The sequence below is a fragment of the Typopeltis vanoorti genome, chromosome 23 (genome assembly GCF_054136105.1).
Source record: "Typopeltis vanoorti isolate ZY-2024b chromosome 23, IOZ_Tvanoo_1.0, whole genome shotgun sequence".
NCBI lineage: Eukaryota > Metazoa > Arthropoda > Arachnida > Uropygi > Thelyphonidae > Typopeltis > Typopeltis vanoorti.
In genome coordinates, this window is record NC_143571.1 from 29,765,183 (window position 1) to 29,779,127 (window position 13,945).

The window sequence follows — 13,945 nt, forward strand, 5'->3', positions numbered from 1 at the left end:
ATATCATCTACAGATGTCACCAGATACGATTCTCAAATATATTACAGAGTTGTTTGTCTTATCCTGTCCATTTTGCTAACCACTGTCGAATATCTGGATAAATGTCAAGTTATATATGTTGGGATATGGAACAACAAAGGATGCGATCGCTTCTATATGCGGCAATTGCGTATATGTCATTCACAGTAAGGTGAGTATTTGAAGTACTATTTCAAGCATTGGTTTCATCAGATCTTGTTTTGTTAAAGAAGAACAGAGTAGAAATGTTGGTGCAGCAAATGTTTGAGACGATTTGGTTTCTCTATAAATTAACCACTAAATGTTCACATAACACCCACGTACAATTTGAGATATTAAATTCGTTTACGATTTGATAATATTCTCCTAGAAAAGCTTATAAATTTACACTGGCAAAGTGGATATTAGATCCAACATTATTTCAGGTCAACTTACGAAACACTATGAGTTTCGTAAGTTGACCTGAAGAACGCTTACGAGAATGCACTGGTGTATTTATAAATATATAATTTTTAGAAAAATTATTAAAAAATATTAAAACATTTATAAATTCGATTTTTGTATTAGATACAAAAGATTTTTTAAATAAAAAAATATATAATAATTAATTTAAATAACGCATTGTGCTGTAATAAATCCATACGGTTATGAACTATAAACTTTTTATATATATTAAAATCTCAAATACTATTTCAGTAGTTACAAACCTCCATTGCTTTGCGATAACAACAATGCACTGTTCCTGTTAGCAAATTTCTGTTATTCATCCACGATATTAAATGCAATATAGGTTTACGATTTTTCACGGCTGGTAGTGCCAGAAAAGGTTATAATGAAGAAAAAAAAAATAAGAGTGACACATCTGTGTCAGTTTCCTCATTTGTTATTTTGGCTTCGTTCAATTGTTAGGGGACAACTTCTCACATAATTCTTCGCAAAGATCCCCCCCCCCCCCCCCACACACACACTTTCGGAACTCCTTGATCCTTTGAAACTACAAATCAAAATCTGCCCAGATTTCATCCTCTAGAATTCCTTTCAGCTTTATTGATATTTATGTACTTCTATCATTTTAGGACACTCATTATACCGATTATTTCTCCCCCCCCCCTCTACAAATACATCCTTAATGCCTACCGCTTCGTAACAAGTGGAAGTAAATGCGTTTGTATCCACGTTGTTATCCGAAATCTTCGATGTCATAACAGTTAAGAAAGTAATAAAAAAAAAAAGTTCGCAGTGCACTGGGACCATCATTTACTTGGGCGACTGTCTGACGCTATTGTAAACTATACGTACAATCATTATTCTTTAAGGGTCGGTAATTTGCAGACGAAAACGATGGCGTTCAGTTTGTTACTGAGAGTTTGACCTTCCCCAGAAGCTCGGTAAAATCCCACGCCACCCAATAGCAGATTGGAGCTATGGCATAGCTCGGTCGGATTACTGTGACGTCACAGATGAAATATGACCTTATAATAGAAAGTGATAGCTTGCAATAAGGAAACTGAACTGAAGAGGAGAACTCTCTCTCTCATAGATAGAGAGGAAGAGTAATTGACTCTAATGATTCTTGTTAATATGAGAAATCAGTATCTGTACACTACGAACCCCTTAAAGTGTATGAGTTCGTCTTTTGTTAATTATTATTATTTTATTTTTCATAACAACTCCAACAAAGAAATGTTATCAACTACTATAACACAGCGCTACGATCAGGGCTAAGTTAAATAATTAGAGAAAACACTGCTCCAGAGACCAAAGACGGTAATCAGCCTTCAGTAAACAGATTTGGTGTCTTCCACCTGAAGGTGAAAAAGCACCCACAACCCAAAGATATTGCACAAACATTTATGCCAAAGGTGGATTCGAATCCACTTCCTATTGAATGGAGAGCAGGCTCGCTATCTGCTCGGCCAACCTGAAGGAAAACTTTCCGTAGGTTTTGTGTATCTTCCATAACAGTCCGAATTCTTCTCTTTTTTAAAACCTTTAGTATTAGTACCAGGTTACGTAATTCGGAAACCCTACAAGCGGAAAATTTTCGAGCCACTTTAGGATTCCAATAAGTGGGGAGTCGCATTTATTTATAGATCGCAAATCTGTCCAATTTTTACGTTATCCAACAAACTGTCTCCAGCCTCTTTTTCATAGCTCTCTATTTCTGTATGTATTATTATGTTTTGAAAGTATTTTCATGAGCATTGGTGTTCCAGCAACGCCCATGAAACACAGAACAGCCTTCCCATACTGCTGTTCCCAATGAATATAACCCCAAATACTTATAAGTTTCTTCTTTCTCCTTAAGCACTTGCCCACAAACGGCATTGCTGTGTTATAGTGACCTCTCATGTGTTTGGAGTCAATATAGAAAAAACACTGATGAAAGTGGTTGGAATTCTCTAAATATTCTATTTTGAGTTACCAATTCGTATTATGCTTCCACACACATCTGTCCAAGAAGACACCATTCATATTTTTGACTTAATTACTTTAGTTTACTAGCGTCTGCAGTCTACAATATTATCAATCTGTCTTCATAATCTAATTCCATAATCCCGATATTATCTTTGCATTATCCCTTTCACCTTTTCCACTGTATATGCATCACCTCGCGAACCAGAAGACCAGACCTGGGCACAGTAGTCCAAGTAAGGCCTTGTAAAGAGGCAATATGTTCGTTCGAACACTGCAGTTATCCTCTGTCACTCCTGTTATCATGTTAATAGCTTACCAATCCTATGTCCATCAATTTATGCAATAGTCGTCCATGCTGTATCCTGTCAAAAGATTTTGCAAAGTGTAAAAGCGTTATGGTGTATCCCCAAAACTCACTGCTAAATCTATGAAAGCATCTACTATCATTATCACATACCATCTTCCTCCTCTACCTTGTCTATCCTTCTTAAGAATGTAGTACCTATTATACTCAGTACCAGTTAGTAAAGCTGCCTCTGAAAGCCAGATCCTACTAATGACTACAATCTTAGGTCAGCCACAGCATACACACTAAGTCAATAAACTTTTTTGTATACTCATCTCTGTACTCTGCTTGATGCAGTTGGATAGCTTGCAGATTTCTGTTCGTATCTAATACCTCACTTTAGGCAGATATCAATGCGCATACTAAGTCCGAACTTAATAGTACACAATAATCCTTATATCATAATCTTCTCAATGATTATATTTATTGTTAATATATAGTTGCATAATTTAGTCGATCTTACGCATAAATTCTCCTGATTTCTGCGAACATAATGTAGTTCCCCTGACTCTCCATATTATTAAGTTTCATACGAATAAATAATAATTCCAGATTCCTGATACCAAACCTGTTCAAGTGCAGGCCATCCCATTTTTTACAAAAACCACTCATTCGATAAGCGAATCTAAATGTAACTACAACCACCAATCAATCAACATTTAGATAATTGATCGAATTAATACATTCAATTCTCGAATACATTTTTTTTGTAATAATCTGATATAAAATATTTAAAGGTGTCTTTTGTATTTTTGTATTTTAGAAAACAATTTTTAAAAAATTGATAAGTTAAATTTTAAATTATAAGTAAAATATAAGTTGCACTATTATTTCAAATATAAATAAATAAAATAAACGAATATCAATAGACCATCCTAATTATGACAACCATAAAAATAAACATGGTGTATCCCCAAAATTCGCAAACCTACAAACTCACTGCTACGTAATATTGCAGTTATAGTTTTTTACATGAACTGGAGACTGAAGTTATATGATATCATTAGCATCATACCCCCTCTTCTACTATCTTGTCTATCCTAATGACGTCACATTCATCTGAAGTGTAACACGAACTACTTGAAAGCTGTCGAGAGATATTTGTTAGCTATTAGATCGAATTTCATAATATTTAATAGTTTTTTTATTATTTTTTTTTAACTTTCATATCTTTACTTTGGCTTGGTCTAATTAGGTTTTCTTAAGATCTCCAAAAAAACTTTTTGTGCCTAATTAGTAAAGTGATTTTGAAATCTTTCATGTTATAATAGTGATAATTATCAATAATGAACACAACCTATTATTATAGTCAACTTTATAATTAATACTTATTTTAATTAATGATATTTATATTGATTTTCATTTTTATTATTTGGAATTTTATTTTAACGAACAGCTTGCCACCATATCGTTTGTGCAACTTTTGTATTGTCAATAATAAATTATTGAATCGCAACAGTAACCAGTACAGCGCTGCAGTTAACACGCAAGTGTTTTCGACACACGACCTATTCATTATACTCTAGTAAAGAAATCCCACTATTACGAATCTGGACAATCTTTTAAATTTTGTATCCGGTTGTGAAATCTAAAAGTTTCTTAAATGAATGCATTGTGCTGCCATCTAGTGCTCTATCCATAAAACACGCGTGGTGTATGCGTACTACTAGATTGATTTCATCACTATCAATAGATACAAAAATATGTTACTTTTGATTATGAGAAGTAAGTTAGTTAAAATTTCTATGATTAAAATATTTTTTATCTTTTTTATGTAAATTAAAAACTTCATTAAAAATTTAAAAAAAAAGAAATTTTAAATATAATTTACTTCCATTAGACGAGAATATATTCTAACACCTGAATATGAAATATATCTTTTTCTATAAATAGAAACACGCATGTTTATATTTCATATTCATCATATTCATAAAATTTATTGCTTATTTACCGGATGGTAACACGTCCAGTTATTTATTGCTTATTTACCGGAAGACGTCCAGTTAGTGCGTAAGCATGGAGTAACACTTCAAGATCAAACATTTCGAAATTGAAGAGAATCCAAAACAAATGCTTTAGGATGATCCTGGATGCACCGTCGTTCATCAGAAATTCACCGAGAAACCGGCATTCCATACATTTCCTCCTTTCTTCGTAATCTTGCAGAAAAATTCTTCGTGAAGTCAAGTTCACATTCAAACCCACTAATCGTACAAGTTGTCAATTACAACGAGACTGATTACTACAAACACAAAAGACCGAAGGCTATTCTTCTCTCAACTGATTATAGCTAACACAACTGCTCTCAGAGGGCGAGCTTAACTGCTCACAAACCTCCCATTCCCAAACAACTCTCATTACAGATAAAGGGGAATATGAAAAGCACTAGTGCTTCACCCATCCTGTCAGTAATGTTAATGGCAAATGGTTAAAAATATTTTGTTTAACTGTTAAATTATCTTGGTTGAAATTAGAATGACAGTTTTTAATTATTATAACTAACTTATTTAACTATCTGCATTCATTGTATTTGAATAGGAAAATATAATGATGGTTCAAAAGATGACTCACTAAGAGTTTTTTGTTTTGTGTGTACATATATATATATATATTCTACTATATAGTAGAAAAAATTGAATTATATCATAGCTCAATTTTTTCACTATAAAATATTTTCCATTACTGTACACTGATTCTTCGTTAAAGATAATAAAAGGCCAACATTGCATTTCAAATCCACAACACAGATTATTTATTCAAATATTTGCATTTTGTTTATGCATTTTCCCCCCGATTGCAACAACCATAAAAATAAAATAAAACTTGTTACTCTTTCGAAATTATATAAATATAATCACACATGAAGGATAGTAGCTGTCTATCCACGTGCTGCTATCTGTCTTCCTTCTGGCACTAGTCCAAAGGCCGCTAACCCTTTTAATGCTTTATACTTTGAATACTTCCTCTTGCTGTCAATTTAATAACTACTGGCATTTCGAATAATACAATCAAGTGTATTTGAAGATTTTAAAGGGAGAGCACAGAATGTTTATTATGTAATATAAAATGTAGGTCAATTTGTGATTTTGGAAAAATACCTAACTAAAGTTTTGCATGCTGGTATTTATATTTATTATTATTATTATTATTAGACATACTACAAGGAGATTTTGTTAAAGATCTGATCAATAGTTCTGGAGGATCCAGTTCAAAATTTGGTTTTAGGTTGATGACGTCACGACTATACAGTAGAAGGCAGTAATGGTATGTAATATTGTGTGATTCCCCAACTTTTCTCAATACTCCTTTCGACTGTCACTGACAACCCTTCGTTGAACGTTGATACGAGTTCTCCCTCGGTCACCTTGAAGTCAACAGGGACACTAAAGCAGTTTGTAGTTCGTTTGCGGACGTATTGCATACGATATATTTTGCTTCTTTCCAAGTTATTGCTGACATTTCAATGGTACTACTGGGATTCGGCAAATAAGTTGAGTCTTGATGGATGTCTTTCTTCCTTGTGCTTTTAAATGTCAGCATGGATATGCAGTTGCAACCATAAAATACTCGTCCTGACAGCACCTTCGCTCTCACTACAAGAAACTTTTTTATTATTATTATTTCTTTTTTTAATGGTGGTAACTACGACGAATGCTGCAAAAGAAGCACGTATTGGTGGACGTTAGACTGACACGCACTACCAATAAATCTCAACATGAAAGTATACCCCAGATGTTCCCAAATTCGACCTTCGTTTAGAAGAGCTATTTCTGTGCCCGTCAGTAGGTTCGTTAAGCTGACTCTTACACTGCTCGGAAGTAAATTTATGAGCTCACCGAAGAGTTATCAGTTCAGAACATAATGCGCTCTTACAGGAAAAAAAACTTCTTGATCTACTGCCTTCGAAGTGGTCATCCTATTAACCCAACAACGACCTCAATGAAGGACTGTTCATAACACGAATGATCTTAGAAATTGGACAAAGAATTGAATGATTTGAATTAAGTGGCAGTTTATGGCAATTTGTTTAGATTCAGAATCGTAGTTGCAATAGGTTTCCGATGCTGTGTTTCAAATGATAGGAAGAATGTGAATATGGCAGAAATAGTTTTTGATTTTTTTTAATCTTTCTTCTTCGGTCTTGTTCTGTGATCCCTACAATCAATAATAAGTAGTGATGATTCAATCATGAAATTAATATCGCCAAGTCATTTTTAATACACTTTTGACATCTAATTTTTCTCCAAACTTTCACATCGTTGTTTCTAATCTTCAATTAGCTGTTCGTTTTAAATCCATCTTTCCGATCTAGGAATCGGGAAGTTGAATTTAAAATTTGACTAAACTCTATCTTGTATACTACTAGTTGAGTATATTGGTTGATTTCTCGTGTGTTGCATCGAATGCTATTTAAATGAAAAATACAGCGCATGTAGGTTTTGTGAACTGTCATCAGCGAAGCTATGAATCGGACTGGACGTTAGTGAGAGAAGATTATTGATGTATAGGAGAAAGAGTGCAAGTGGAAGCACAAAACTAAGGAGTACTCCACCATTGATGGAAAAATCACTTGACAGGGAAACAGCAGCCATGACATGCAGTGAACTATCAGAGAGGAACCTGGAAATCCACTCTCTCCACTTGGAAAGAAGCTGCGATGCCAGACTCGATCCAACCCTTGGAAGTGTCAAGAGCGACCACATGAGGGTCTTCAGTCTTTCCATGGTTGGTCTGTGTCCAACGAGAATGGCAGAATTCATATTGGTGTTCACTAATTAACCGATGGATCTCCAGTTAGTGAAGAAACTGGTTGTTCGTTACCTCTTTCATCACTTTTGAGAGTATTAAAGTAAGGACATCGGGACGATATTTTGATAGCTGCCTTTCATCTCCAGTTTAGGAAGAGACCGGAGAAAAATTTGCTTCCAAGAGTTAGATGATTCCAAATGAGTAGAATAGCTTGAAAAGCCGATACAGGATGGTGTTAATTCTGCAGCACGTCTTAGTACAACTAGAAGAATACCATCTGTGCTGGAGGACTTATTAGTATCAAGGCTATTCAGTATTTTCCGATGTTATGTTGAAATATACTGAGGATTGTTCGTGGAATAGTAATGGGAGATTTTCTTTGGTCATCTAACCAAGAGTTGGAGCAGAAGACTGTTGCCAAAAAAGTCTTCATCAAAGTTTAGGAGATGTTACATCACGTTGAGGGGAGGGAGAGAGAGATGAAAACATAGCAGGGCAGAAGTTTTATACAGCAGCCTTGGCAAGTGACCAGAAGACAGGACTGCCATTTGAGTAAGTTGATGATCTTAGTCCATTTTTTCCTTACGAAGTCTGCTTTAGATTTTCTGGTAAATGTTTGCAGTTGTTACACACTGTAGTGTAAGTTGAGTGAGATGCTAGAGGCTAATTTGAGCCACTGAGTGTGTGATGCATTTTTAGATTGGACTGGTTTGGCAAATTCGTTGGAAAATCGAGGCTTGGGTGAGAATCGGAGATTTTGAGTAGAATGGAGAATAAATCACTTATCCCAGCTAGAATAATTTCAATTATTCGATCAGACAGATGCTTGTATCAGGATAACAGAAGCAACTATCAGACCACGGAAAAAGAGTAATATAAATCCCGAAGATCATTCCAAATGGCACCATTGAAGTGCCATGGAATACGCGGCAGAGATTAGCTGGAAAAAGGATGAACTGCAGAAAAAGAAACGTGGTCAGAGTTGTTAAGAGGAGAACTAACGTCAGTGGTGCATTGGACAGGAGAGCTGGCTAAGAAAACGTTCAGAATGTTGGATAAACGACGGGGATTGTGTGGAATTCTTTGTTGTAGGTAGGCTAACAATTTGTGTTAGATCATTACTGATAGAAAATAATCCAACTTCTATTCAAGTTTGGCCTGTGAAGTTAGAGAAGGGAAGCCAGAAATGTAGACATTGAAATTTCTAAGAAAGAAAGATTATTCCACTATTTAGGTGATCAGAACTGTATGTAATCAACTTTATGAGATAGTTAATGCAAAAGGTCAATACAATTAGAATTAGGAGAGCAAATGAAGACAACATAACTAGGAAAGGAAATCTCGAGTCAAATCAGATAATCGTATAAAGAAGATTCCAGTTCTGATAAACGTTATCAGAGCTAATCTCAGGTGGTGTATGGTCACTTATCAGAGAGGAAAGATTAGCAAAACAAGTGTTCTCTGCTAGGTTGGCAGGAAAAAGACCCAGAGGAAGACCCAGATATAGGTGGATTGATACAATTAAAAGTGCCTTAGAACACAGAAATCTAGGATCTGATGATGTTGGAGTCTTGACAAGTAACAGACTGATTTGGAGGAAAATTGTAAACAAGAAGTTAGTGATGATGTAAGTTCTTCATGTAGTACTCTCATATCCTGTACACCCCCCCCTTGAGGGTACATGTCAGAAATTTGATGATGGCGATGATGAACTATACGATGTCTTACCTGACAAAAACATCTGTTCTACGTCTCTTGTGGACATATCATGCATGACGTACTATGGAGACTTTAGCGAGCTGTTCGTCATAGAGGATGCCACTTCAGGTTCAGTGATGAATAACAGATTCAGTTTGAATGTCTGTCGCGGATGTTGGTAAAGTTTATATGAAGTTTTTACATGGAGTTTAGTTGTTTTGTCAGATTTTTGAGATATATTTTTATTACTTTTTTATATTTTTGCCTTTTTTGTTTATTTTTGGGGAGGTTTTTTAACCGCAAAAACAATCCACAGGGAATGCTCAAACCCCAATCCAAGCGTGACCTCGACAGTGTCCTTCCCCCTAGGCAAGCTATACTCAGATTATTCGCCAGCTGATCAAGAAGTCTTCAAAAGAGTTACCAACAGCTTCTGTCCCATGTATCATCTGTGGACCAGCCTGGATAAACCGCCTTAATGGCATACCCTGAAATGAAGGAAGTTCTGGGCCCTGGATTCAGTAATTACGGTCTGGAGAGAGCTTGCCCAAGAAGGTGCACTGCAAAGGGAAGAGGGCAGAAATCATAGACCCTACTCTAGAAATAGCCACTTCACGTCTCCAACAAACAGGGCGGTGGTATTTCACCCAGCAAAAAAAAGTCATTTTCCACTAGAGGTTTACTTAGCATTTCCTAGAACTAGGGAAAAGTATTATTTAAGGTGACAAATCCATTTACTGATCCGAATCTTAAAAATCTTAATCTCTAAGATTTGGTTCTCGTTTCCAAATCTCTTTTGCTTTTTTTTTCTTTGTCCAATAATATTTGTATATTTGAATTCATAGTTCACATGTGAGAGCTATTCAAATTTGATTTGTTTCATAAACTTTTGCTGGATTAGCATATTTGGAATTATGACTATAGTTTCTATTACACGTCCTGGTTCTTTGACAAAAATACGCAAGCTTTGTGTAAGCGGGGATATGGGCCAAATCTCCTAAACATCCGCTGGCGATGTACCATCAAAATGTATGTGTAATTCCGTCTAATATAGAATACAACTGGTCGACGAAGTCCCAAACTCTTAGTCCATATGGGTCACAATTTAAGTGGATGCTTAACAGCATTAATAATGGAGGAAAGGCAGTAATGCTGACTCAATACATCGCTTATCAGAAAAATCTTTCGTCAGTTTTCGGAAATAATTATAGAATTTGTGAAACCCTCCTAATTAGCTACCTGCATTGTTCTTAATCTTAAGTAATTTGTGTAAGCTTCGAACTAACTTTCTATTTATATATACAGTAGCGAACAAATTAATCTGATAATTCACATTTTAAAGAAAAATTTTAATTTAGCAATTAAATAAGTACAGAAATTAAACTCTAACTTTACTTAATAATTCATCTGCTCCTCTATTCTAATAGATTCGTTAATTCGCTTAGACATGGACTCTATCAACGCAGAACACATTTTTCTTATTTCTGCATCTCGAAACCATACTTTTATAATGGATTGTATTAAGTTATTGTAATTAAGATTGTATTTGTATCACGATTGCTTCAGTGGCCGTTACCTGGCCACTGAAGCAATTGGATGTTGTGATTTTTGAGGAACTCTTTCACTTTTTTGAAGTGTGACATGGAGCTCAATCCTGTTGGAAGATGAGGATGAGTTCATTGTCTTTCTGGATGTGCGGGACCACTCTTTCTCTAATATTTTTATGTATTGGTCGCTTTTCATCATACTGTAAACAGGCACAAGTAACCCTGGACCATTATGTGTAAAACAATCCCAGAACATCTTTTTTTTTTTTTTTTTTTTTTGCTCCAACAACCTTCGACAGACTTTCATGTAAGAAACCTTAATCCTACTAACAGCCAAGTCTCTATTTATGTCTACAACAGACAATCTTGGATTCATTATGCTTTTCGTAACTACAGACGATTTTAGTTTGCCTTTTCGCCCGCAGTTACTTTTTCTGTCAGGAGAAAAGGTACCTGTCTCCCTAAATCCTCTTTACCGTCGCATTAACAGTACCCAAACCAACACCCCACTCATTGGCAATTTTTCTTTGAGTCGTGGATGTGTGCTTAAAAAGAGTACATATTTTTGAACTCTTTCTCGGAGATGTATCCATTATCGTAGAGACAGTTAAAGCAAGTAGCACTCGATCAAAAATAGTGAACTAAGAATAAAATCGAAAATAGTAAACCAAAGCCAAAATTATTGTGAACTGAAACTAAAACAAAATGGAACCAAAAACTTGACGAAAATTCGGCTTGTTCGGATTAATTTGTACACTACTACTACTATATAAAATTGCATCTCTAAACAACAGCAACTGTACACTCGATATTAGGAAAATTAGCTACGAACTGAATATAGCATACGTTTTATGCATATTTAGAATTAACAGTTTGTAAATGTATCTACATCGGTTTCCAAAACCTAAGCTAACACTATTTCCGAAGATTATAACCGCAAATTCAGACGAATCAGCTTGAGGAAATTTGTATAATTGAGGATTTTGAGTAAAAAGCGAGTGCGCATTTCAAATTTTCGATTCGCGCGCAAAGAAATTACCTGATAGCATTCAAAAAGGATAAAAGGCAAAAAAGACTGTGCTGAGTGAATTGTGTTTGAAGGAAGCTCTTTCGTGAGGGAATAAATTTGCAAAGTTACATGTCGAGGGGGTCAGCACGCTCCCCAGATCTCAACCCCACAGAGCAAGGAACGCAAGAAGGAGACGCACTGCTGCTTGAAATTTCCCTCCAGAAAACAAACAAAGCTTGAAACTCATGAATCACAACGTTGTGAAAACCGCACTGCAGTTTAGGGTGGACATATTCCACCCCAACCCCCCATCCTGAAATGTCTCTCCGTATTGCTTTCTGTAAGCATGTATATTAATTCATTAATTTAGCCAAAAACGTATTGCAATTTAATTTGTACGAAATTAATAACACATTTTTGGGTAACATAATTTATTAGTATGCTGGCAATAAAGTTATGCCCGCATTTGGCTATAGTCATGAAAATTTCTCATATACTGGTAAAAACGTAGAACGTCCTTAGCTTTTGGACACTAGTGTGTGTATGCGTGTATGTATTTTTATTTTTATTTTTTATTTTTTTGGCTAGATGGGCGAAGCAAGAATGCTTTTCATATTCCCCGTTATCTGTAGAGGACAGTTCACGGATAAGGTGTTATTGAGCTATGTAAAGCTCTGATCATGGCAGGAGGGTAACAGCAATAGCCGAGTCTCGGTTAGAACTTCATTGGCTACAGCATTGCTATCCATTATTCCCCCCCCCTGGATACCCATTTTAGTTGCCTCGTACGACATGCATGGGCTGCAGTGTGTGCGTGTGCGTATTATTTTAATATAACTAAACTTCAAAATATTAAAAAGTTAGGTATTTTTAATTAATAGAGAAATTAATTTTAGGATTAAAATAATAATGCATAAAAGTTATTATAAAATCAGATGAGTTTCAAAATGTTTTTAGTAGTTTCTGATATTTCCTTACGTCATTATAACAGAGGCAACAAAAAAAAAAGAAAAGAAATGGAATGTTCTAACAATTGAAGCCAAAATGCACAAATACACAAAACAGACGATACATTACAGTGATAACCCAAATCCTTTTACCTCTTTTCCGATAAATCTCTGTAATTGCTAGCAAATGCCATCCGAGATTATTTCTCAGACTATTGAAGAACTGGCAGAAAACTACATCAGAACACAATAACAAAAACAAGGTGCTGGATGATACGATTGTATTTCCCGTAACATGCTTTTCTTTGGAGTGCATGAGAGGATTCGATGTTTAAACGATAGTTTCGGATCTGTCTCGTGCACTCCAAACCTTGACCAGCTATCGCTATAATGTAATAAAGTCATTGGTGTTTGCTTGGGGATGTTTCACTTTCCGCACTTCCTTAATCAAGAAATCTGTTGTTTTCTTGTTCCTTTACAGGAACAAACTTACCGAGAGAGTTTAGGCTGCCACTGCTCCCGGAAATGAGTGAGGTTGGATATAAACACACTGTGTTGTATGCGCGCGCATTCAATATGTTTTTTTCCTCTTCAAAACAAACCAAGGCCAGTAAGTTAGCACTGCTTGGTAAAAAAAAAAAAATAATAATAATAATAAAATGAAATAAAATAAAAATAGCAAGTTCCTTGAAAACAGAAGGGATTTGAATTCACAATCAGTCGTAGTTTGATGGAAAAAACAGGAGTATTAAGAAATTCCTAGATTAGTAAATGTTCGATCGACTCATTGTGTTCTGTGTCCTCGCAGAGTGTGATAGAAATTATGACGTGTCGCATACTGCACTATTAAACTTGTCTTTACGGTTGACTTCTTATTCAGTATAAATTCATTCACCTGATTTCCCCCTAACCGTTTCCATATTTAATTTGTCATCTTCAATAAACGCTGTTCCTGAATAGCTAAATGTGTCCTTCTTTCATACGTTCTCTACGGAGAATGCAGCTGACGTTTTCCATGTCCCTGCACTTCAATAATAAGAAAATATATTTCATCATCGTGCATATTTATCTCAGCAATTGTTTATGGAATAAAGTCTCTTGCTGCAGAAGATAAATTTATCTTTAAGTAGTAAAAACAAAGATGAGTAGATTCCATCTGAAATTCTGTTGAGTATCACTTCCTTTAATGATGGGGTCCACGGTGGCTATAAAT

The 13,945-nt window shown here is 35.3% G+C and overlaps 1 protein-coding gene across 2 annotated transcripts in view; it reads left to right on the forward strand.

The window, feature by feature from the left end:
- The window catches only part of LOC150093724 (cGMP-inhibited 3',5'-cyclic phosphodiesterase 3A-like), a 289,278-nt gene that overhangs the window by 93,947 nt on the left and 181,386 nt on the right, over window positions 1-13,945 (forward strand). Inside the window, exon 1 of one of the 2 annotated variants that reach the window (XM_090412781.1) lies at window positions 86-190. The exons of the other annotated variant lie outside the window; for it this stretch is intronic. Coding sequence (XP_090268907.1) covers window positions 116-190 — 75 coding nt within the window. The 5' untranslated portion in view covers window positions 86-115. Of the gene's footprint in view, window positions 1-85; window positions 191-13,945 lie in introns of those variants that run through there. 2 annotated transcript variants of the gene reach the window in all.